Raw genomic sequence first — 25,270 nt, 5'->3', positions numbered from 1 at the left:
TATTCACCGCTGGTATAGATTTATGTGTGTGGATTATTAACTGCTGGTATATATATAATGTGTGGATTATTCACTGCTGGTATATATTTACGCGTGTGGATTTTTCACTGCTGGTATATATTTATGTGTGTGGATTATTCACTGCTGGTATATATTTATGTGTGCAGATTATTCTAGGCTGCTGTCACACTAGCAGTATTTGGTCAGTATTTTACACCAGTATTTGTAAGCCAAAACCAGGAGTGGAACAATTAGAGGAAAAGTATAATAGAAACATATGCTCCACTTCTGCATTTATCACCCACTCCTGGTTTTGGCTTACAAATACTGATGTAAAATACTGACCAAATACTGCTAGTGTGACGGCAGCCTTATATATTTATGTATATTATTCACTGCTGGTATATGTCTGGGTGCGTGGATTATTCACTGCTGGTATAGATTTTTGTGTCTGGATTATTCACTGCTGGTATATATTTGTGTGTGCGGATTATTCACTGCTGGTATATATTTATGTGTGTGTGTATTCGCTGCTGGTATATATTTATGTGTGCGGATTATTCACCAATGGTATATATTTATATGTGTGGATTATTCACTGCTGGTATATACACTGCTCAAAAAAATAAAAGGAAAACACTAAAATCCCACATCCTAGATATCTCTGAATGAAATATTCCAGTTGCAAATTTTTATTCATTGCATAGTGGAATGTGTTCAGAACAATAAAACATAACAATTATCAATGTAAATCAAAATGAATATCCCATGGAGGTCTGGATTTGGAATCATGCTCAAGATCAAAGTGGAAAATCAAATTACAGCCTGATCCAACCTCAGTGGAAATGCCTCATGACAAGGAAATGATGCTCAGTATTGTGTGTGGTCTCCACGTGCTTGTATGACCTCCCTACTGTACAACACCCAGGCATGCTCCTGATGAGACGGCAGATGGTCTCCTGAGGGATCTCCCAGACCTGGACTAAAGCATCCGCCAACTCCTGGACAGTCTGTGGTGCAACGTGACGTTGGTGGATGGAGCGAGACATGATGTCCCAGATGTGTTTAATCGGATTCAGGTTTGGGGAATGGGCGGGCCAGTCCATAACTTCAATGCCTTCATCTTGCAGGAACTGCTGACACACTCCATCCACATGAGGTCTGGCATTGTCTGCATTGGGAGGAACCCAGGGCCAACCGCACCAGCATATGGTCTCACAAGGGGTCTGAGGATCTCATCTCGGCAGTCAGGCTACCTCTGGCGAGCACATGGAGGGCTGTGCGGCGGTCCAAAGAAATGCCACCCCACACCATTACTGACCCACTGCCAAACCGGTCATGCTGAAGGATGTTGCAGGCAGATCGCTCTCCACGGCGTCTCCAGACTCTGTCACGTCTGTCACATGTGCTCAGTGTGAACCTGCTTTCATCTGTGAAGAGCACAGGGCACCAGTGGCGAAATTGCCAATCCTGGTGTTCTGTGGCAAATGCCAAGCGTCCTGCACGGTGTTGGGCTGCAAGCACAACCCCCATCTGTGTACGTCGGGCACTCAGACTATCCTCATGGAGTCAGTTTCTAACCGTTTGTGCAGACACATGCACATTTGTGGCCTGCTGGAGGTAATTTTGCAGGGCTCTGGCAGTGCTCCTCCTGTTCCTCCTTGCACAAAGGCTGAGGTAGCAGTCCTGCTGCTGGGTTGTTGCCCTCCTAAGGCCCCTTCCACGTCTCCTGGTGTACTGGCCTGTCTCCTGGTAGCGCCTCCAGCCTCTAGAGACTACATTGACAGACACAGCAAACCTTGCCACAGCTCACATTGATGTGCCATCCTGGATGAGCTGCACTACCTGAGCCACTTGTGTGGGTTGTAGAGTCCGTCTCATGCTACCTCGAGTGTGAAAGCACAACCAACATTTAAAAGTGACCAAAACATCAGTCAGAAAGCATTGGTACTGAGATGTGGTCTGTGGTCCCCACCTGCTGAACCACTCCTTTATTGAGGGTGTCTTGATAATTGCTAATAATTTGCATCTGTTTTCTATTCCATTTGCACAACAGCATGTGAAATTGATTGTCAATCAGTGTTGCTTCCTAAGTGGACAGTTTGATTTCACAGAAGTTAGATTTACTTGGAGTCATATTCTGTTGTTTAAGTGTTCCCTTTATTTTTTTGAGCAGTGTATTTGTGTGTGGATTATTCACTACTGGTATATATTTGTGTGCAGATTTCACTGCTAGTATAGATTTATGTGTGTGGATTAGTCACTGCTGGTATATATTTATGTGTGTGTATTCACTGCTGTTATATATTTGTGTCTGCGGATTATTCACCGCTGTTACATATTTATGTGTGTGTATTATTCACTGCTGGTATAGATTTACAGTTGTGGCCAAAAGTATTGACACCCCTGCAGTTCTGTCAGATAATACTCAGTTTCTTCCTGAAAATGATTGCAAACACAAATTCTTTGGTATTATTATCTTCATTTAATTTGTCTTAAATGAAAAAACACAAAAAGAATTGTCCTAAAGCCAAATTGGATATAATTCCACACCAAACATAAAAAAGGGGGTGGACAAAAGTATTGGCACCGTTAGAACAATCATGTGATGCTTCTCTAATTTGTGTAATTAACAGCCCCTGTAACTTACCTGTGGCACCTAACAGGTGTTGGCAATAACTAAATCACACTTGCAGCCAGTGGACATGGATTAAAGTTGACTCAACCTCTGTCCTGTGTCCTTGTGTGTACCACATTGAGCATGGAGAAAAGAAAGAAGACCAAAGAACTGTCTGAGGACTTGAGAAACCAAATTGTGAGGAATCATGAGCAATCTCAAGGCTACAAGTCCATCTCCAAAGACCTGAATGTTCCTGTGTCTACCGTGCGCAGTGTCATCAAGAAGTGTAAAGCCCATGGCACTGTGGCTAACCTCCCTAGATGTGGACGGAAAAGAAAAATTGACAAGAGATTTCAACGCAAGATTGTGCGGATGTTGGATAAAGAACCTCGACTAACATCCAAACAAGTTCAAGCTGCCCTGCAGTCCGAGGGTACAGCAGTGTCAACCTGTACTATCCGTCGGCATCTGAATGAAAAGGGACTGTATGGTAGGAGACCCAGGAAGACCCCACTTCTTACCCCGAGACATAAAAAAGCCAGGCTGGAGTTTGCCAAAACTTACCTGAAAAAGCCTAAATTGTTTTGGAAGAATGTTCTCTGGTCAGATGAGACAAAAGTAGAGCTTTTTGGGCAAAGGAATCAACATAGAGTTTACAGGAGAAAAAAAGAGACATTCAAAGAAAAGAACACGGTCCCTACAGTCAAACATGGCGGAGGTTCCCTGATGTTTTGGGGTTGCTTTGCTCCCTCTGGCACTGGACTGCTTGACCGTGTGCATGGCATTATGAAGTCTGAAGACTACCAACAAATTTTGCAGCATAATGTAGGGCCCAGTGTGAGAAAGCTGGGTCTCCCTCAGAGATCATGGGTCTTCCAGCAGGACAATGACCCAAAACACACTTCAAAAAGCACTAGAAAATGGATGGAGAGAAAGCACTGGAGACTTCTAAGGTGGCCAGCAAGGAGTCCAGACCTGAATCCCATAGAACACCTGTGGAGAGATCTAAAAATGGCAGTTTGGAGAAGGCACCCTTCAAATATCAGGGACCTGGAGCAGTTTGCCAAAGAAGATTGGTCTAAAATTCCAGCAGAGCATTGTAAGAAACTCATTGATGGTTACCGGAAGCGGTTGGTCGCAGGTATTTTGGCTAAGGCTGGGTTCACATTGCGTTAATGGGTGATCGCTAACGGACAGCGTTGCACGGCGAAAATGTCGCAATTAACGCCGTGCAACGGGTCCGTTAGCGCACCCATTGACAGCAATGTTAAATTCGCCTGCAGCGCATCACTAGCGCGTGCCTTTTTCGGCTCACGCTAGTGATGTGCCGTTCTTCTGTGACGCGCCTCGGACGCTGCTTGCAGCGTCCGCAGCGCGCCCGAGGTCCGTTCCCCGCTCTCACAGATCGGGGATCTGCGAGAGCGGGGACGTTAACGCGACCCCCGAACGCGATCCCTAAATAAACATTGCGTTAGGGCAATCCGTTTAGCGCTAGCGGATTGCGCTAACGCAATGTGAACCTAGCCTAAAGGTTGTGCAACCAAGTATTAGGCTGAGGGTGCCAATACTTTTGTCTGGCCCATTTTTGGAGTTTTGTGTGAAATGATCAATGTTTTGCTTTTTGCTTCATTCTCTTTTGTGTTTTTTTCATTTAAGACAAATTAAATGAAGATAATAATACCAACGAATTTGTGTTTGCAATCATTTTCAGGAAGAAACTGAGTATTATCTGACAGAATTGCAGGGGTGTCAATACTTTTGGCCACAACTGTATGTGTGTGTATTTTTCACTGCTGGTATATATTTATGTGTGCGGATTATTCACCGATGGTATATATTTATGCGAGTGTAGATTATTCACTGCTGATATAGATTTATGTGTATTATTCACTGTTGGTATAGATTTATGTGTGCAGATTATTCACCGGTTATATATTTATGTATATTATTCACTGCTGGTATATATTTGTGTGTGGATTATTGACTGCTGGTATACAGTTATGTGTGTGTGTTTTATTCACTGCTGGTATAGATGTATGTGTGCGGATTTTTCACTTCTGGTATATATTTATGTGTGTGCGGATTATTCACTGCAGATATATATTTGTGTGTGTATTATTCACCACTGGTATATATTTACATGTGCGGATTTTTCACTTCTGGTATATACTTGAGTGTGCTGATTATTCACTGCCGGTATGTGTGTACACAATACCCTGCACCTCTCCCCTACAGGAGAAGTAAGGTATTACATGGTTCCTATTGCTATGAATAAGTTGTCCCTGTAATATCTGATAGGTTGAGTCCTCCAGAGTCTCCTTGTAGCTGCTCTCCACAGTAGGTGTAATATGGAAATTATTAAAAATTCAGAATTTTTAGAAAATGACACAAAACAGCGAGAAGACATTTTGCATTATTTGTTTTAATACAACCACATGACCGTATACGAACATCGAGGTCCGGACCCTCCTAATACACAGGATTGTCGTCAGGTTTTGGATGGTCGTGTGAGTTACAATGTCACAAAGGTGGCTTGTTGTGGTGTCGCACCCTCCACACTGGTCACCAGGGCCTGTGGAAGGCCTATAACTTGTGTCCAGGGTTATATTCTTGCCCTCCTGTTTGCTTTTCTCCATTCTAAGATTTTCTGTTTCATCAGTTTTTGGGAAAGCTGGGTGACAACCAATATGGCCGCCATTACAACTCCTACCCGAGTTGTCACCAATCTTTTCCAAACTCCAGGAGAACATCTCCACCTAGTTATATAGTGAGAAGGAAGTAGGATATATATTATTATTATTGGGGTGTGGGGAAATATGAGTGCCAACCCCTATGCGAGTGATTATGGCAGCCATATTGGTTGTCACCCAGCTTTTCCAGATATAACTGAGAATATTAATGATGGTCCTGTGTCAGTGCGTCTTCTGAGGGGGGACAGTGATGTGACTGATTGGCGTTAACAAGTGGAGTAGACGATGGATCTTTCTCGGATGTGCTCCAGCAGACCGCTCGTTTTATTCTCCAGCTTCTCAAGTTCTGATATTTTCGACCTGATCTCTTCTTCATTGGATTTAAACCTTTCGTCAAGACCTGAAATAAGAAGAAAAGTAGATAAGATCACCTACATGTGCCATAGTTCCTTCAAGGGGATCTCCACTTTTTACCCCCCACGATAGTGTCCTGCTGCTAAAATCACTGGTGATCAGCTGTAATCTGTGGCAGCAAGTGTTTGATTTCTCTGCAGCGCCTCCATAGGACAAATGAGGTACTATTGAAAACACTAGATGCCTGTGTAACACATGGACGGGTCCTCCAGAGTAAGAGACGCTCTTCGTAGCGAATTATTATGAGGGTCGACTGTGGCCCTAGGGTCCTACTAAGACTTCAGTAGGGTGATATGGAGACTGGGTATAGTGTGCTACAACCCAACGTAAGTGTATGCTGGCTTATTCTAGAAGACGAGCTTAAAAGGGTTTTTCATCTCATAAAGTGATTGTACTTCACTTTAAGGGTTATTCCGGCAAGAAGATGTTTTCAGCTATTCACAAGATAGGTGGTAACTACTAGATCGGTGGAGCTCCGACTGCTGGGACCCCCGACTAGAACCAGCATCAGGCGGCCATGTGTATGATGGCCATACTTTGTCATGGCACACTAGCAAGATATCCCGGGGCTATGGGGTCCTTCCCTATCTCTAAAGCGATCCCGGATCCCCATATTACTTCTGATGGTGAAGACGCTGGGTCCACATGCTTTAATGAGCTCCTGAATAAGCCCCTACCTGTCCCCTCCCCCACCCAGGGAAGTGAGGAGTTTTAGTGTATAAGAATACACAAAACCAGACTAACAAGGATAAATGAAAATACCAATCATACAAATATGCATTCACAAACCTAGTGAAACAGTGGGAAGTAAAGGAAGGGAAATCCAAATAGGAGAGGATGAGGATATGCACACAGACAAATCACCATTCACCACACAACAGTCTCCCAAAAAACACCTCAAACAACCAACACCTTCAGTTCCCAAACCAGGCAGTATAGAATTAACTCTGGCAATGCCTGCTTGCCAGAGGCCAGTATATATAGCAGAGGAGAGTGGCCAACACTGAACAGCTGAGAGCATTAAAGCAGGAAAGCTCCAGGAGCTCTCCGCTGAACAGATTAACCCCAGCACTGCTAGCAGAAGCCTGCACTGTCTAATATGAAGATGAAGTGCTTCTAATCAGTGTGGAAGTACAAGAAATCAGACGCTGCGTTCTTCTGGCTCCTCTCTATCGTGGTGAACCCGTGACACGTTCACTATGAAAATACCAGAAATCGCTGAGGTGTCTCAAATCGGACTCCCCTGATGAGGGAATCTGCCAAAACTCTAATTCGGCACTTCAGTTCCCATTTTGGCTGAAAATGTGACTTGCATCAAATTCATTCACCGTAAATGGCATGTGCCTTATTATACTCCAAAACATAAGGGTGAAAAAACACAAAAACCTCACATAGTGATCACCTGTCCAACGCTGCGGCCCCCCGGACGGTCCTCTCTGCAGCTCCCTACTCCTCTTCTTTAATGCTCCAGCGCGTATGACATCCTCTTCCTCCATCTTCCCTGTGCGCCGGAGCTTCTGACCTGTGTCGCCAGAGGCCAGATCAGCGCCTTGAGAGGCGCACCCTGTGACATCACGACATATGTAGTGACATCACAGCGCCGGGCGTCCTGGCTCAGAGTGAAGATAGCAGATGTCCCGCATAATGAAGCAGTAAAGAGGCTGCGGCAACGGAACAGATGAGCCGCAAGTTGAGTATTATTTCTTTTTTCACCATTTTACACATTCGCTCAAGGGCTGCTGACTGAATTCACATGACAAAGAAATTTGGATTTATGAGAATCTGAATTTTTTTTTATAACATCTTGTTATCAGGAAATCCCTATAAAAATCAGATGGGTCCTACTTTTGAGACCCCCTATTGATCCTCGGCAGGAAGCGGACACGGGACTGGTTCAGTGTCGCCCCCCTAATCACCCAGCTATGCCGCAAGTCCCATGTAAGTGACTGGGACTGGCTACAGTCCTCCACCCAGCCGGTGGTATCGAGGAGTATAGAGGGAGTCGTCAGGGCCCCTATTACACATGATAAGGGGGGCTGTCACTACGAGGTCTGGTGGTCACTGACCGTCCAGCTTGGCCTTTGCGTCAGTCGCTTTCTTTAATAAGTCCTGAGCTTCGTCTGTGATCCGCTTCACTTTCTGCATGGCCGTCTCCGATGACGTGTCCGCTCCGCCAACCTTGTCCTTCAGCTCCTTGTATTTCTTTTTTACTTCATCCATCTCCTAAAATGTTGTAATGAAAAGGTAAGACGAAAACATGATGGGCGACTCTCACAACCTCAGGACAGACCCCTAACCTCTCAGCTGTGGAGGTCCGGTTTGGACGCAGACGTTATTGGGCCCCTGTGAGGCAAGGGGCCCACCTGCCACCAGTGCCAACTTCCCTGCCCCATTGAACTCTACCGGCGTCTGCCGGTACAGTTCAACGCAATGATGGAGGAGAGAACGTCAGCCGACGCTCCCTGTCCCATCATTCCCGGCTCTGCCTCAGACACTGTGTGTGCGCGATCATGTCATCGCGCACTCACTGTGTGCCAGGCAGTGCAGGGAGCAGCGCGGGCACGAGGAGAGGTGAGGAGTGTATTATACTATATGGAGGACTGATGTGCACATTATATTATATGGAGGACTATGGGGTGTGCATTTTACTATATGGAGGACTGAGGTGCACATTATATTATATGGAGGACTATGAGGTGTGCATTTTACAATATGGAGGACTGAGGTGCACATTATATTATATGGAGGACTATGGGGTGTGCATTTTACAATGTGGAGGACTGAGGTGCACATTATACTATGTGGAGGACTATGGGTTGTATTATACTAAACGAGCAAAATGCTGCCTATTCATCGAGTGATTGGATTGTTTATGCCGGAAGAGAAATCCTAGTTCTCAGCAGGACGTCGCCGGTGTAAACTGTAGTTATGCTGCTGATAACATGATCCTGTATGGTGATCTGTTAGTGATCTACTAGTGATTGTTCTGTCCCCATCATTCTTTCTCAGACAATGGAAAGAGGCCGGGAAACAAGCGTTGAACAAGTGTCGATCGCACTCATTTAGTGGCCTGAGATCAGCGCATGTAAATACAGCAGAAATGCTTCTGTGTGATGTGCAATGTGTTAGCATTTGGGGCCACATTTTAAACTTTGCCTAAAACCGGCCCTGGATATAAGAACTTTCTACCCATATTTTGTAACTTTTTACTCCATTCACATCCAAAGCTGCACCGTTTTCTGAGCAGAGGCCATTACCCAGTGCTCAGTGCACGAGAGGGCTGTGACCAGATGGCCAGGGCTTGTGTCTGAGCAGAGAAGTCTGATTGCAGCTCTGGATGTGACTAGTGAAGAAAATCTGATGTATCTTCTCGAGATCGTTATGGTGGAGAAAACGAAGGATTCACAAAGTTATGTTTTGATCCGGTCTAAATTGGTTTTGTACCTCTTCGAGCCCGTCGGTGGCTGTGAAGGCTTTGGTAGCCTTCTCGCTGGCCTCAGTAGCCAGATCCCTGTTGGACTCAACCTTCTTTATTAATTCTTCCACTTTCTTTGACAGATCTCCCAAGCGATTCATGATGGACATCTCCTTCTCCTCCACTGCGGCCATCGTATTCACGGACTGGAAGCAAAAACACAGAACCGGTCACAGTCACAAGCTGCTCTCGCTCCTCACCTCCCGCTGTCCTATAGGCGGCAGAAGGAAGGTAACACTGCCTGTTTGTAACCAAGGAGACGCATCGATCTGCATAGGAGCTGTGTACATAAAACATTGTTATTATTGTAATGCATAGGAGCAATAACAAAAATATATGTAGAGAAATAAGGGATGAAAACCTGCTGCTGTCTGCAAGAGAACTGCGGCTCAGGAGGATAGAGAGATAGATAATATATAGATTAATAGACAGATAGATAATAGATAAATAGATAATATATAGATTAATAGATAGCTAGCTGATAGATATATAGATAGCTAGATAATAGATATATAGATAGATAATAGATAAATAGATAAGATAGATAATAGATAGATTAATAGATAGATAATAGACAGATAGATAAATAGATAATATATAGATTAATAGATAGATTATAGATAGATAATAGATAGATAGATTATAGATAGATGATAGATAAGAAATGGATAGATAATATATATATAGAAGGATAGATAATTGATAGATATAGATAATAGATAGATAGATAATAGATAGATTAATAGATGATAGATATAGATAAGAAATTGATAGATAAATAGATAAGATAGATAATAGCTACATAGAAGGATAGATAATTGATAGATAATAGATAGATGGAACAGTAGACAGATATCATGTCCTCACTTTTTCTACGCTCTTCCTCAGCCGGTTCACCATCTGCCTGGACTCATTTACAGCTTTCTCTGCGGACTTCGCTTTGTCCCCGGCGGCGTCTAGAAGGCTTTTGGCCTCGGTGATGTTCCCGCTCACCCCCTCAGCCCGTTCCCTGTGCGGATGAGGGCAGAACACAGGACAGATATGAGGCGACACACACACACTGAGCTCGTATGATAGCGGCGCTTCACATTCCGCCTCGTGGCGATATTAATGGTTTCCTTGAAGGGTAAATTCGGGTGATGAGTTTCTACAGAAGCCGCAGATCTGCTGTTCAGGAGCCGGGAAAGCAGGATGAACGTATACACTATGAGCTATTGGGGAGGTTGTTGGCAGCAACTGTGGGGTCCTCAGATTGGGGGCTCAAAATTTGGTTTGGAAACAGCCCGACGTGTTACCGAACAAGTGAGGGGGCAGCAACTGGTATTTCTGGGATCAAGCTGACGAGCACCAGACCCTTCTGTGCAGAGATTGGGGATCTAGTGGCAGGAACCCTAATGGGGAAAGGAAATTAGATTTTTCCTCTTTTTATTTTTTTTTACTTGGGGTTGAGATCTCAGAATTTGGAAATTCTTGGTTTGGAGGGAATCACAATGACAAACTATAGGGCTGCACAGCGGGAACTGCATGAACCGCTCTCATCCCATTGGGGGAAAAATAAGCGGTTTGCACTATAGGGGGCCGTGGATCTTGTACGGACACATCTGGAATGTCTGCTCGACCGTGTACCGGGGACTTCGGGGTTAATTCTCTAATACATTCAGGGGGTAAACAGCTTATTAAAAAGAAAACCTCAGAGGGTCAGAAATTAACCCTGTCCCTGCTGGAAAAATTGTAGCTTAATGTAAATAGCCATCCGGAACCACATTGTTTTGTCTTACAGCGCTCTGCATAGACAGCAACTTAAAGGGGTTTTATGGGATCAGACAAAAATTGGCATAGCGAGGGGAAAATGGATTAAAATAATGAGGTCATCACCTGGTATATCAGACTGTCGCTGCTTTCCTTTCTGCAGGTACCTGTTTACTTGACTGCAACAGCGATAATGTGCCGCCTCACCACATGTGACCACTGCAGCCAATCAATGGGCTTGGTGCTACCCTTCCTTTAAACAATTTTCCCAAAATTGCACGTTATCCCTGATCATTGGATATGAGATAACATACTGATTGCTGGGGGTCCAAACACAGGGGCACTTGGCTGTCATGAGAATGAGAGAAAAAGCCAAGAATGGGGCTCTGCAGGACACGGTCTTGCTGCACATGCTCGAGCTCCACTCCATTCATTCTCTATGGGACTGTTGGGGAAGCCCGAGTACAACACTATTTCCGGCAGTCCAATAGACAATGAATGGAAGGGGTGAAGCATGCGCACCCCGACTTTATAATGCAGCACGGGCCTTTCCTGTGATCACTGGGGTTCCAGCGGACGGACCTGTTGTAACTGATAACTTACGGCTTTAAGAAAATAACTTACTGATTGCATTTCTGATCTTAGGAAAAGCCCTTTATAAAGGAGTTTCCCCCGAGATGTCACATGACATAGTCAAAGCTCGAAATGGGGACACTTTTCTTAAAGGGGTTGTCTCACTGAATGCATTTAGCAATCAAGGAGTGAAGCTTTTCTCCATGATACCAGATGCACGTGGTAAACCACCACTTCCATCGCTTACCAGGCTTCATTGGCTTCTTCTAGGAGGGCTTTGGCTGAGGCCAGCCCCTCAGAAGTAGTATTGAGGACCACATCCACCCCGCTGAGGTTCCCGATGGTCTCCTTGATTTGGGTCAAGAGCGTGGCAATGTCTCCCGGACTGGCGGGAAGAGAGATGTTCAGCACTTTCCTGGCCACTTGCTCGATGCTCTCCGGGTCGGCTCCTTCCTCTGTAGGCAAGAATTTCATTGTCAGCTAAACATTGAGTTTGGACGCCCTCTTCCATCAACTTTTACTAATTTTTGAGATCCTAATAGAGATTAAAACAACCTGCCTCCTAAATCTGCATTCTTACCGGTCAGGAAGTCTTTGATCTTGCCAATAAAAGCTCTCAGTTTTTCGGTAGAGTCCTCAATTCGTCTCTTTGCGTCCTTGGCTTTGCTCAGTGTGGACTCACTTTGCTCCTTTGCCTCCTGTGCAATTCCCTGGACCACTTGAATCTACGAGACATGCGGTCAATGCCAGTCAGGAGCACCTAAAGCACTGGTCATCAGCACACAATGCTACCACCCATGGCTCCATATCACTATTGGACCCCAGGTACCTTCTCAGAGATGTCACCAAGTTGATTCCCCAAGTTTTCCAGGTCTTGTTTCACATTCTGTGCGGTCAGTAGGGCCTTGGCGGAGATAGGCACTGCTCCATTACAGTTTTCTCCACCACATTTCCTCAGGCCTTGGTCATCTCTGCAGTTTGCTCCTCCACATGGAGAGTCGTCACAGGGTTTATCACCGGGGGCACCACAAATCTGCCAAAATGGAGATACCCAAAATTAGTCATGAGACTCTACTTAGGACACTGCGCCTTATGACTAATTCACAAGGCTAGTAGAAGATGTCCTACCAGAAATGAACAGTTTCTGGATTTGGCTTAGTGTTGCCTAAATTTCCAGCTTTTGTAGAAGTGCAGTTGCCACCGAAAAAACAGTGAAATCGAAGGTTTTGATCGGTGGGCATCCAGCTGATGAGACCCCCACTGATCGCGAAGGATGGGTTCAATCAAAAGACCATTTTTAGTCTCGGAGAAGAGCTGTGCCCAACTGAGCAATTCTGGCCCTTTGTTTTATTGATTGTCAGAGCCCCACAGATAAAAACTTGGGAAAGTTTTCTAAGACTGCAACTACCATTTTTTTTTTCTTTTAAAGAAAGCCATAAAATCTGATGGAAGAGTTGACTAATCTGAACACTGTGAAGCCCAGAGCAGTTGCACCAGGAGGACAACCTAAGGAAGAAGAACCTAAAAACTGTGTATTATGGTCCTGGACCTTTCATTATGTATTTCTGTAAATCCACTATTACGGACCATGCTGCCACCCTTACGTCAGCCCTCGTTACCTTCTCATTGATCTTGAAGACATTTAGATCCTTAACCTTCTTCTGAATTTCTTTGAGGGATGTCTTCTGGGCGGTCATGTTTCTGCGGTAGCTGTCCAGGTTCTCCTTCAGAAGCCTCTCCGTCTCCAGCCGTATCTGTCTGGATTGGTGCACGGGGCTGTCATCTCCAGATACAGAACCATTGACCAGCTGCTCGGCATCTGTAGACTGTAAGTAGGACCTCAATATGCTGCCGTACGACTCTGCAAAATGCAAAATTATACCCAAGTCAGAAGTGGGGAATCTCATGTGCATTGGACATAATATTATCTAATGATTAAGGCCACGTCATGACTTCTAGGAGATATGGTGTCTCTTCCTTTTGGAGGAGAAGTAAAGTCTCTAGTCTTTATTAAATACCCTTTAAAAGAAATCTGGCAGCAGCAGGATGTAGGGGCAGAGACCCTGTTTCCAGCGATGTGTCACATACTGGGCTGCTTGTTGTCCTTTCAGTAAAATCAGTGTTTTATCAGCAGATTATCACTACAGGACTAGGTGTCTCGTGCCATGTAGTCCTGCTTTGTGTAACCCCGCCCCCACCACTGTTCATAGGGGAAGCAGCCAATAAGTGGTGTGGGCGGGGGTTATACAAAGCTCAACATTCCGAGAACTGTTACATCTGCAGCAGAGAAAACTGATTTTATCAAAACTGCAGCAAGCAGCCCAGTAAGTGACACTTCTCTGGAATCAGGTCCTCTGGGACAGAATAATGGCCCGACTCTTTCTCTTGTTTATTGAGCCGTCTATGGGGACTTTGTTGGCAGAACCTTTCATTTATTTTGGCAGAACAAGTCTATCATTTCTTAGAAGATAATGTCGAAATCTAGGAGGACTCGATAGCAGAAATAATCTCCAATGTCAGATTAATCTCTGAGGTGGTCAAAGGCTTGAAAGGACCAGAAAGAACTTTCTTTCTCACCAGATTTTTTTTTCTTTAACAATAAAACTTATTTTGGAGACAGTTGCCTGAAATAGCAACGAAAGAAATGTTTGTCTAGAGAAAGATGAAGGCCGACATACATAGGATCCAGGTAATGATGGAGGAGGCCTTCTCAAAGGGGTCTATCTACTGAGAACTTTACATCTACAGAGTTTATTTTTTTCATCCTCTTTGTTTTATGAACATGATTTTTCCAGGGGTGCAACAAGTATCCATCGGGTCCCATAGAAAAACCTAAAAGGGCCCCAATGCACTTAGCAGTGAGGATGTCCAAGATCTGTAACAGGCAGTGAGGATGTCCAAGATCTGTAACGGGCAGTGAGGATGTCCAAGATCCGTAACGGGCAGTGAGGATGTCCAAGATCCGTAACGGGCAGTGAGGATGTCCAAGATCTGTAACGGGCAGTGAGGATGTCCAAGATCCGGAACGGGCAGTGAGGATGTCCAAGATCTGTAACGGGCAGTGAGGATGTCCAAGATCCGGAACGGGCAGTGAGGATGTCCAAGATCCGGAACAGGCAGTGTGGATGTCCAAGATCCGGAACGGGCAGTGAGGATGTCCAAGATCTGGAACGGGCAGTGAGGATGTCCAAGATCTGGAAAGGGCAGTGAGGATGTCCAAGATCTGGAACGGGCAGTGAGGATGTCCAAGATCTGGAACGGGCAGTGAGGATGTCCAAGATCTGGAACGGGCAGTGAGGATGTCCAAGATCTGGAACGGGCAGTGAGGATGTCCAAGATCTGGAACGGGCAGTGAGGATGTCCAAGATCTGGAACGGGCAGTGAGGATGTCCAAGATCTGGAACGGGCAGTGAGGATGTCCAAGATCTGGAACGGGCAGTGAGGATGTCCAAGATCTGTAACGGGCAGTGAGGATGTCCAAGATCCGGAACAGGCAGTGTGGATGTCCAAGATCCGGAACAGGCAGTGAGGATGTCCAAGATCTGGAACGGCTCTTCCATCTTGGTGATTTCTTCTCTTCTTTTCACCCTCCTGATGATCTCCATCCCCCTCTTTATCACCTTCTCCTTCTCTTCAGCATCTTGGTACCAGTTTTGGCAGCATGTGGCTTGATTAAAAGGGTTTCGGGGACTACAAAATTGGTAGACTACCCCAATACCCAGATTATCGGGAGCCCATCTCCTGACACTTAAGCTAAACAGCTGACTTCATTTTTTGCCTGCCTGGTATAGCGCCATCATTCAGGCTGTGACTGGTGCTGCAGCTCGGTCGCATTCTTGACCTGCAGTACCAGACACGGCCACAACCAGATGTAAGGTGCTGATCGCTGGGTCCAATCTGATATTCTAAGCCTAGGCCACCAGTACTGTAGCCTCAGAAGACCCCCGATACACTCATGCGGTGACTTTACCATTGAAGCCTGAGGCTGCTATGGCCTCGATCTGCGTTTTCAGTATGTGCATGGTGTCATTGACCAGGATCAGGTCCAGGGTCAGCTTCTCCAGTTTTCCTTTTTGCTTTCTGTCTTTGCTCTGAGTATCATTCATTTTTTTCTCCTGGGAATGGAGCTGATAGGAAAGCTGAGCCACCTCCGTCCTAGAAAATAAAGCATTAAAGACCCTTCGTCATAAACACTCTGCCATAAATAGCACCGCCGCTCTCCGCCATTATAAACACTGGATGTCTAAATTTAACTCTGCCCTGATGTCATACTGCGTCTCGCTGTCCCAGAGAGAATGACTGATGGTGACCTCCAATAGATTACACACCAGTATTAAACTTGGAATGATAAAAATAAAACTCCACGACAACTGTGAAGTGAATGGCCATCAATTATATAATAACTTCACGATATGGTGAGTTTTTCTGATACAGAGCTCCAAATCTGCAGCATAAACAAGTTAAATGATTAAAAAAAATACCTGCAGTCACCACTAGAGGGAGCCTCCTGTACAATGTTGAGTTCAAGGTCATAAGCACCCGAGCTCCCCCTGGTGGTGGCTGCAGGTATTTAACCATTCAACCCTATGCAGGGTGTTTGCAGCTCTGTATAGGGATGTAGAGATCTAACAGCTCTAATGATCTAAAAAGAAGTTACTCAGGGAGTTACACCAGCGTTCAATAAGCCACAATGACATTCTCTGGCTACTTTCTTGATAAATGTAGCCAAATTACATGCAAAAATGGCCAGCATCATCATTTGCAGCTTTTGGGATTTGAGCATTTTCCCACTTTGTGTATCCAGCTCCAGTGCACATCCAGGTGTCTCTAATACTTTCTAATATATTTTGTGTGTAATTTCTTACTATTTCTAAGATCGTTACTTGCTGTCAGAGATTGGGTGACCTGTTTATTTACACCCATATAAAACCTAATACTTCTCCCACCTGAGGGTTTGCTACACTATCAAGCCCAGATAATCCGCGTACTAAATATATCAGTGGTACATATGTTTCTTCCTCCCTGAGACTTTGCACCAATGTTTTAGAGCAGCATTTTATGAGTCCAGCTAAAGAATGAGAAAGCTCACTATTCAGTCTCTGCCCACCCAGCCTGACTGACAGCCGCAGCTTGTACGGAGCCAGGTGAGATCTCTGCAGCAGCAGGGAGGAGCGACACTGAGGAACTGTCAGCAAGGCTAGGTGGGGAGAGATTGAACAGCAGCAAGGAGGAGGGACACTGAGGAGCTTGTTACACACCTATCCCGGGTCTTGACTCCTCTCCCTTCACCTCGGTTCACTAAAATCTCTTGTGCTCAACGTCAGGCTTTGCAGTAGGTCTGGCATGCCCCCATGTGATCCTCTACTTAGGCTTATATAAGGCCCACACCTTTGTCTTAGTATTAAGACTCTTAGGTTCTTGGTACGCCATGGCCTCTTCCCGGTCTTCCAGGACCTCTGCTACCTGTCTGCGAACTTCCAGCACCTCTGCTACCTATCTGCAGTCTTCAGGACGTCCCCTGTCTGCCTGCAACTTCTAGTATCTTTGCTACCTGTCTGTAGTCTTCGGGACGTCTCCTGTCTGCCTGCGGCTTCCAGTACTTCTATCTGTCTGCATTTTTCAATGTGTCTCCTGTCTGCCTGCGGCTTCTAGTACCTCTTCAATCTTTCTACAGTCTCCAGGACCTCTGCTAGCTGTCTGCAGTCTTCAGGATGTCTCCTGTCGACCTGTGGCTTCCAGTACCTCTGCAATCTTTCTACAGTGTCCAGGACCTCCTTTTCCTGTCTGCAATCTCCAGAACCTCTGCTGCCTGCCTGCGGTTGTCAGCACCTCTGCTACCTGTCTGCGGTATCCAGGACCTCTGATACCTGTCTGCAGGTTGGACATAGATTCAGCAACAGCGAGGAGAGACTTTAGAGAGCCAGAAGTGAAGCTAGATGAGCTGAAATTCAGTAGCAGAAAAGACACTTGAACACTGTCAATCAGACTAGGTGGGTGGAGATTCAGCAGCTGGGGGAGGGACTCTGAGGAGTTGTCAATCAGACTAGGTGGGCGGAGATTCAGCAGCTGGGAGGAGGGACTATGAGGAGTTGTCAATCAGACTAGGTGGGCGGAGATTGTGTTTAAATTTTCTTAAAGGGAACCTGTCACCTGAATTTGGCGGGACCAGTTTTGGGTCATATGGGCGGGGTTTTCGGGTGTGTGATTCACCCTTTCCTTACCCGCTGGCTGCATGCTGGCCGCAATATTGGATTGAAGTTCATGCTGTGTCCTCCGTAGTACACGACTGCGCAAGGCAATCTTTCCTTGCGCAGGCGTGTACTACGGAGGACACAGCATGAACTTCAATCCAATATTGCGGCCAGCATGCAGCCAGCGGGTAAGGAAAGGGTGAATCAAACACCCGAAAACCCCGCCCATATGACCCAAAACTGATCCCGCCAAATTCAGGTGACAGGTTCCCTTTAAAGTATTATACCATGTTTATGACATGGATTTTCAGAGCAAGTCTATCAGCTTCATCCAGTCTAAGATATCTATTTAATAATGTATACAGCTTCTACTGTAAAATCTGGCGACAGATCTGCTTTAAGCTTGTACAGGTTTTAACCTAAGCTAAAAAATATTCCCACTTTGTGACAACAAGCAGAAATCCTGGAAATGGTGAGGCATTGAATCATTATAATAGTAAGCTGCACCTTATTTTGTTGACCAGTTTGTTCATCTGCTCCAGCATGCGGGTCCCCTCGATGCCGCCATCTCCGATGATCTGTTTGACGATCCTCAGCTTGTCGTCCAGGTCTCGGATCAGGCTGTTGCTGATCTCCGGAGCTTCTCCCCCTTCCTGGAGGTCGGACACTTTCTTCTGGATCGCACGGAGCTGGTTCTGGAGCCCGGCGATTATACTGTCCCATTGATGGAAGCACTGGTGACAGGCCGAGCACCTGGGGAAGTTATCCCGGAAGCCCCTGGCACATTGGTCGCACCGTCGCCCAGTGAACCCTTCTCTACATCGGCAGACGCCGGTCAGGTGGTCGCACTGCTGGATCTCAGAGCCGTAGGAGTCACAGTTACAAGCTATGGAGGAAAGAGAGAGAATCTGATCATGGGATGGTTGTCAGTAGTCAGATTAGGGTCTAAAGGGTCATCCAGAAGGTGAGAGGTGCTAGTGACGCAGACAGAAGGCGGCTGCTGCCAGTTATCAGGTGTCTGGCACCTAGGACAGGACAGGCTGACAATACCGGGCAAGCAGCCGAGGAAGCCATAGTCTCTCACCTCCCAAGGGGGCAATGGATGAACCCCCCGGCAGTCGCCGTACCTTCACATCTGCGCTGTGGGTCTCCCCAGTAATTCTCTTGGCAGTGAGAGCAGATTCTTCCTCCAAACCCCGGCCGACAGTGACACTGCCCTGTGTACTGGAGGAGGCAACGCAGACAGTCAAAAATAAGGAAATAAACGCCTGCCTACAACATTTTTTTTCAATGATTAATTTATTCAAAAGAAGTTAAACGTTTGCAAATTTATTATTTTTATTTATTTTATTTTTTTTTTTGGGGGGGGGGCTTTTTAATTCCCAGCAGGACAGTGGGGGCCCAATCTGGAGACCCCTACCGATCAGACATAGAGACGGTGTGAAGTCCACAGCTCAGGAGGCAAGAACACACAGGGCGGAGCATGGGTTCAACCGAAAGTCTGTTCAGACCTCCTGAGCGGCACACTTCTCAGCGGTCTTCTGAGCAATTAATAGGGGTCTCAGGATCAGGACTAAAGAGTAAAACTAGGAGAGTCTCTTGTAGAGAAGGATCTGGGTGTAATAAAATGCGGACATTATATGTTCTATGGAGAGTAAAAGTAGGAGAGTCACTTGTAGAGAAGGATCTGGGTGTAATAAAATGCGGACATCATATGTCCTAGAGGAGTAAAACTAGAAGAGTCACTTGAGGAGAAGGATCTGGATATAATAATATGCAGAATCATATGTTCTAGAGGAGTAAAACTAGGAGAGTCTCTTGCAGAGAAGGATCTGGGTATAATAATATGCGGACATCATCATGTTCTAGAGGAGTAAAACTAGGAGAGTCTCTTGCAGAGAAGGATTTGGGTGTAATAATATGCTGACATCATATGTCCTAGAGGAGTAAAACTAGGAGAGTCACTTGAGGAGAAGGATCTGGGTATAATAATATGCAGAATCATATGTTCTTGAGTAAAACTAGGAGACTCTCTTGCAGAGAAGGATTTGGGTGTAATAATATGTGGATATAATATGTTCTAGAGGAGTAAAACTAGGAGAGTATTGCAGAGAAGGATCTGGGTGTAATAATATGCAGACATAATATGTTCTAGAGGAGTAAAACTAGGAGAGTCTCTTGCAGAGAAGGATTTGGGTGTAATAATATGCGGACATCATATGTTCTAGAGGAGTAAAACTAGGAAAGTCACTTGTAGAGAAGGATCTGAGTATAATAATAATATGCGGACATCATATGTTTTAGGGGGGAGTAACACTAGGAGAGTCAATTGTAGAGAAGGATCTGGGTATAATAATCTGCAGAATCATATGTTCTAGAGGAGTAAAATTAGGAGAGTCACTTGAGGAGAAGGACCTGGGTGTAATAATATGCGGACATCATATGTTCTAGAGGAGTAAAACTAGGAGAGTCACTTGTAGAGAAGGATCTGGGTGTAATAATATACGGACATCATATGTTCTAGGGGGAGTAAAACTAGGAGAGTCACTTGTAGAGAAGGATCTGGATGTTCTTCTACGTCCCCAGACTTAATAATGATGTAAGTGTCGTGACTGTATTGCGCCTCCTGCGTTGGTCCACGGACAATAGGTTTTGGTGATAGGACCCCACTAATCATTGTGGTAACGGGGCAAGGTGATTTTCAGTTATTTTGATTCACGTTGGTGCATAGGGAGCTCGATTAATGAGGGAATAAAGATATTAAATTACTATATGGGGCAAAAGAGGACTTGTGCTGTGTAGGGCAAAGATCGTTGGGAACATTACTACTGTACGAGATCAGAAAAGGTGACATTGCTGAGGGGACACAAAGAGGGCGCGATTACTATTAGAAGTATTTATGGTGGTCTGGGCTGACAGGAGAAGAGAAGTAAGTGACTGATCAGAGAAGATGTCCGCTGTGAGTCAGCAGGATAAGTGCCATGGAGACTCACCACATTGCAGTCCTGTCTCAGGGAATGGCTGGGAACACAGGCACAAGCCTCGCAGCCCAAGTCTGCTCCGAAGTTCCAGAAGTTATTTGCACATTGGTCGCAGTTCTTGCCGACCACGTTTGCTCGGCAGGGGCAATGTCCGCTCACCCGGTCGCAGTAGCAGGTGTCTCTGGAGCAGTGAGACTGCAGCGTGCCCAGGTCATTGCACGTACAACCTGTAATGGAGGAGGTAATAATGCGGCACAGGGGGATACAGACCGCCGGCGCTGCCATCTGACTACGTACGGCGGCAGTTGCGCAGGATGGCGCTCCCAAAGTAGCCGGCCTTGCACTCCCCGCAGTGATGTCCGTCCGTGCTGTACAGGCATTTCAAGCACATGCCCGTCCGGGAGTCGCAGGCGTCCGGGTCGCTGGGGTCGATGTTGTTGTTGCACTGGCAGGGCCGGCACTCTCCTCCATCTTGGTCAGGATTCCCAAAGTATCCAGGGGAGCAGCGATCGCACCGCGGACCTGATCGACAAGATATCAGGCGTTAGAACCGTGATCAAAAAGTCGTGTGGACCCCAAAAAGTTACCAAGAAAACTGACGGAAATACGGCATAGAAATTACTTTTTAACCCCGACATACGCCGTGCATGGCAGGTGTATAGATAGGTGTAACGGATGCCGGCTGTGCCATACAGTCAGCTCCTACCTCTGACAGCAGCAACTGGAGCTGAAGGTGGCTTCCTTCATTTTTTTTTTTTAACCATTTGTTTATTTCCTGGACAACCCCTTTAAGAGGTTAACAAATACTACTGCGGATCCCTCGGCCGTCTCTCGTCCCTTGGATCATTCACCTCTCTTACCTGTATAACCAGGCGCACACAGGCAAACGATGTGTCCGGACTCGCGGTCAGCGTAGCAAGAGCTACCGTGGTAATTCTGAGTGCCAGGATACCCAGGACAAGGGCAGGGGCGACATTGTTGGCCAGATCCAAGAATCGGATCCCCATAATAACCATCCAAACACCTGAAAGAAACATCATTAAGCCCAAATTTCTGACTGCGATCCTATCCCGTAAATGTGTGTTATTTCATTAGGAATTAATTTGTTCCAACGTTATCACATTATAGTCAGCGGTGGAGGGGGCGCTGTTGCATTGGTTTCTATGGAAAGCGTTAACTTGAACGGTGGCGAATGGTGGTACTGCAGTTATAGGATTTGTGGCGGCCATCGTTATAAACGGGGGTGAATACTGCCCATACTGCCGATTAGCCCACGACTTACTTATCACAGTGCCGGCCACTTGTGAAATCCCTACATCCGATGCAGGTTCCAGTTTTAGGGTCACATTCTTCAGCGTGCCCGTTGCATTGGCAAGGCTTGCAATGAGGGAAGCCCCACTGACCGGGCAAGCACTGGTCACACTGTCGGCCCGCCACATTGCCCTGGCATGGGCATTGCCCCGTTATGGGGTCACAGAATCTAGATGTGGAGCCTTGTGAGTGACAGTCGCATTCTGTGAAAAGAAATACACATGTAGCATAGTCCATGCCCGGTCATGTATATAGAGGACCCCCTTGCCCCTATATACGCTACCGGACATGGACCCCATAGTAAAGGTCAAAATGGGCCCAAAGATAGCACGGTGTCCCCAATACATAGACCATTGGGGTACTTCCCCCTCACTATGCAAAGGAGTCAGGACTGGGGTCCCCTCTCTCCGAGACCCCCTGTCCGTACCAAGTATGGAGTAATCGGGTGGAAGCATCTGATGTTTTTTGGGCAGTTTCTACATTGGTTTTTTGCGGTTTTGTATCCAATAGACAGATTTCCACTCACTGCTGCACCCGTAGGGGCCAAATCCATAGGTTCCGGGGGCGCACTGATCACAGCGCTGACCGATCACATGCGGCTTGCACATACATTGTCCTCCCATCTTGTCACAGACGGCACTGAGGGAGCCTTGAAGGTTACAGAGACAGGCTGCAAAAAAGAGAAAAGTAACACAATTAATAGTTTAGTATAACTGAAACAGAAACAACCGTGTAGGAGGTTTAAAACTGGGCGAGGAATAGACAAACTCCACAAAGGTGAGGATGTAGAAGACAGCTTCTTGATTTCTCAGATTTCTCCATTCACTTTGCATTTTGGTAACAAAAAAAACATTGTATGTGTACGATCAAGTCCATAGGTGAACGTTTCCTTACAGGTGGCCTAATGCCTTCTGGGAAGAAGCCTTCATTAAAGGGGTTTTCAAAATTGATGATCAGAAGAGTGGGGGTCTGACTTTTGACACTCACACTGCTACCAATGTGTCCTGTGCTCTGAATGTCACCAAACCACAAATGTAGGGCGCAGCGGCAGTGGCGTACAAAGCAATGAAGGGCACCAAGCAGCTGATCCGCCAGGTGCCAAGAGTCAGACCCCCACTGATCGGATATGGCTGGTCAGATATCCTATCACTTTTAAGGAATTGGAAAACCCCTTTAATCCAGTGAAATCTACGATGTGCTTTACACCTCTCCAGCAGCCCCTTGGCATTGGGCACATCAGCCTCAGGTATATGTAGCTGTGCAGACGTGAACCATTTATGCCTTTAATATCGAAACTTTGCTTGTACAGTAAAGAATCCCGTCTTGCCCCTCTCCTCGTATAACTCACGTAACGCTCCATCGTGGATGATGGCCGAGATGCTGCAGATCAATTTAACGCACATTTCCGCCAGGGTGGGCATTGTCGCCATCTTGAAGGACTCCAGACACCGGTAGTCTTCCATCTCCTCTCGGTGATGCACAGATATGGGGTCATTTCCATGGAAACCGGGCAGTTCCGAAAACTTTGGCAGCAGGACGAGCTGTAGGACACATGGATAACATTTCTTTAAAGAAAGAAAGCCACTATGATGGGAGCTGTAGTCTCACAACAGCTGGAGAGCCACAAGTTGGAGCCCACCTATAAATACTAAATGGGGGAAAACTGCATTCTAGTTCTCACCAGAAGGTGGCAGCGTTGTTCTGCATTATTATCATTCTATGACACTTTTTGGCTTCTTATTGGGCGTTTTTTTGGCGACTGTTACATTTATTTGCTTCGTAAAATAGACGAATACAGTATATGGTTTTAGATCTAGAAACAGGTACTAATGCCAAGACCTGAATGGGGGCATAGATTTGGGGAAAATGCAATTTGTGCTGCACTGACAGTAAAGAAGGTGAAAAGCAACTTGGCATCAGCTGCGTGGGATCAACTTGATCTCAGACTGTGTTGATAATCAGATTTGGGTTATACAGGAATGAAAAAACAGCGCCACACCTGTTTACAGGTTGTATCAGGTATTGCAGCTGAAAACCCTAGAAGTGAGCAGGATCCAGCTGCAATACCGCACATAACCTGAGACCGGATGTGGCGCTGTTTTTGCAAACATTTTGTCCTGAATTGCAAAGTAACTGAGTTAGATTTTAGGGTCAGAAATTGGAGGATTGGGACCCTCTTGTAATGGTCAGACCCCACGATTCAGACTTCATGGTGACTTAGAAGGTATTTAGTAACACGCTGGTGGCACGGGGCCTTTACATATAGGAACTGGAGCTGAATTTTATCAAATAAATTCATATTTAAAAAAAATAAAAATCAATAAAAATGTGTGTCACTGAGGCTGGCCCATAATGTAATCCTTTTACTGACTGTTCCTGGGGCCGGGCGGCCATCGCTCCATTATCGTGGGAAACCTCTTTATCGCTCTCTAGTTTCTCCGGGTGGAAGGAATGATATTGTTTTTGCTTTCCTTTGATGGTGCAGATCAGACCCCAGTGAGCGCAGTTCAAGCGTGCTCGCACGGAAGGTGGCGGATATCGCCTGCTGTCACACACCCTATACTCTAGTCACAGCCAGAGCTGCATTCAGTTCCCGTGGTTGCCCATGTTATGGCGTTCCTGTCTGTTACATTTAGGTGGAACGGTGTCTTTATAGGAGATTTTTCCGCGTCTCCAGAGCGAATCTTTGGCGATTTTGCAGCATGGTCCACGTTACGGGCAGATTGCATAGAATCCACATAGCAAATCAGCAGCGTCTAAACTCACCTTTGGGGACTTTTTTTTTTAGGCTTAAAAAAAAACATTTTTGCAATGGGGCTTTAGCAAGAATATTGCATCGTTTTGCTTTTATGGGCTCTTTGGCTGCACGTGCAACTGCCGCTGACAAAGTGCTGTGGAATATGCCGGCGCTATAGAAATAAAAAATCATTATTATAAAACAGGAAAAGAGGACCTCAGAAAATGATAAGATTAAAAAAAAGTTACAATCAGACCTTCGGAAGAAGCTCTCCGATGGATTCTCAGTTAACTCATTCTGCAGCCAGCAAAAGTGAAGGCAGCACAAATTGTCTTTAAGAAGTCTAATTGCAAAAATGTTTTTTTATCCTAATATAAATATGGTTAAAAAATAAAAAAAAGTTTGTAAAACCGGACAATTCCATTCAGACATGGGACATCCTGAGAGCTGAGCAGGACAAGTGCCGCCTGTGTCATACAGGGAGCTCCTGCCTCTAACAGCAGAGACTGGAGCGCGCTCCGATCGCTAC

The 25,270-nt window shown here is 45.8% G+C and overlaps 1 protein-coding gene and 1 long non-coding RNA gene across 5 annotated transcripts in view; one reads left to right on the top strand and one right to left on the bottom strand.

The window, feature by feature from the left end:
• Positions 1 to 25,270, top strand: part of LOC143787560 (uncharacterized) — a 131,168-nt gene that overhangs the window by 80,873 nt on the left and 25,025 nt on the right. Inside the window, exon 5 of the long non-coding RNA XR_013218396.1 lies at positions 9,283 to 9,430. This is a non-coding gene — a long non-coding RNA (uncharacterized LOC143787560). The remainder of the gene's footprint in view (positions 1 to 9,282; positions 9,431 to 25,270) is intronic.
• Positions 5,023 to 25,270, bottom strand: part of LOC143787556 (laminin subunit beta-1-like) — a 64,616-nt gene continuing 44,368 nt past the window's right edge. For all 4 annotated transcript variants that reach the window (XM_077276407.1, XM_077276404.1, XM_077276406.1 and 1 more), the window contains exons 19-35: positions 23,353 to 23,545; positions 22,531 to 22,674; positions 21,976 to 22,207; positions 21,554 to 21,717; positions 20,991 to 21,215; positions 20,706 to 20,920; positions 18,840 to 18,936; positions 18,220 to 18,598; positions 15,492 to 15,676; positions 13,141 to 13,382; positions 12,351 to 12,554; positions 12,102 to 12,246; positions 11,769 to 11,976; positions 10,067 to 10,208; positions 9,169 to 9,345; positions 7,791 to 7,947; positions 5,023 to 5,710 (exon numbers count right to left, since the gene is read on the bottom strand). In XM_077276407.1, coding sequence (XP_077132522.1) covers positions 5,577 to 5,710; positions 7,791 to 7,947; positions 9,169 to 9,345; positions 10,067 to 10,208; positions 11,769 to 11,976; positions 12,102 to 12,246; positions 12,351 to 12,554; positions 13,141 to 13,382; positions 15,492 to 15,676; positions 18,220 to 18,598; positions 18,840 to 18,936; positions 20,706 to 20,920; positions 20,991 to 21,215; positions 21,554 to 21,717; positions 21,976 to 22,207; positions 22,531 to 22,674; positions 23,353 to 23,545 — 3,243 coding nt within the window. In that variant the 3' untranslated portion in view covers positions 5,023 to 5,576. The remainder of the gene's footprint in view (positions 5,711 to 7,790; positions 7,948 to 9,168; positions 9,346 to 10,066; positions 10,209 to 11,768; positions 11,977 to 12,101; positions 12,247 to 12,350; positions 12,555 to 13,140; positions 13,383 to 15,491; positions 15,677 to 18,219; positions 18,599 to 18,839; positions 18,937 to 20,705; positions 20,921 to 20,990; positions 21,216 to 21,553; positions 21,718 to 21,975; positions 22,208 to 22,530; positions 22,675 to 23,352; positions 23,546 to 25,270) is intronic.

The sequence above is a fragment of the Ranitomeya variabilis genome, chromosome 8 (genome assembly GCF_051348905.1).
Source record: "Ranitomeya variabilis isolate aRanVar5 chromosome 8, aRanVar5.hap1, whole genome shotgun sequence".
NCBI lineage: Eukaryota > Metazoa > Chordata > Amphibia > Anura > Dendrobatidae > Ranitomeya > Ranitomeya variabilis.
This window is presented reverse-complemented; position numbering and strand designations above follow the sequence as displayed.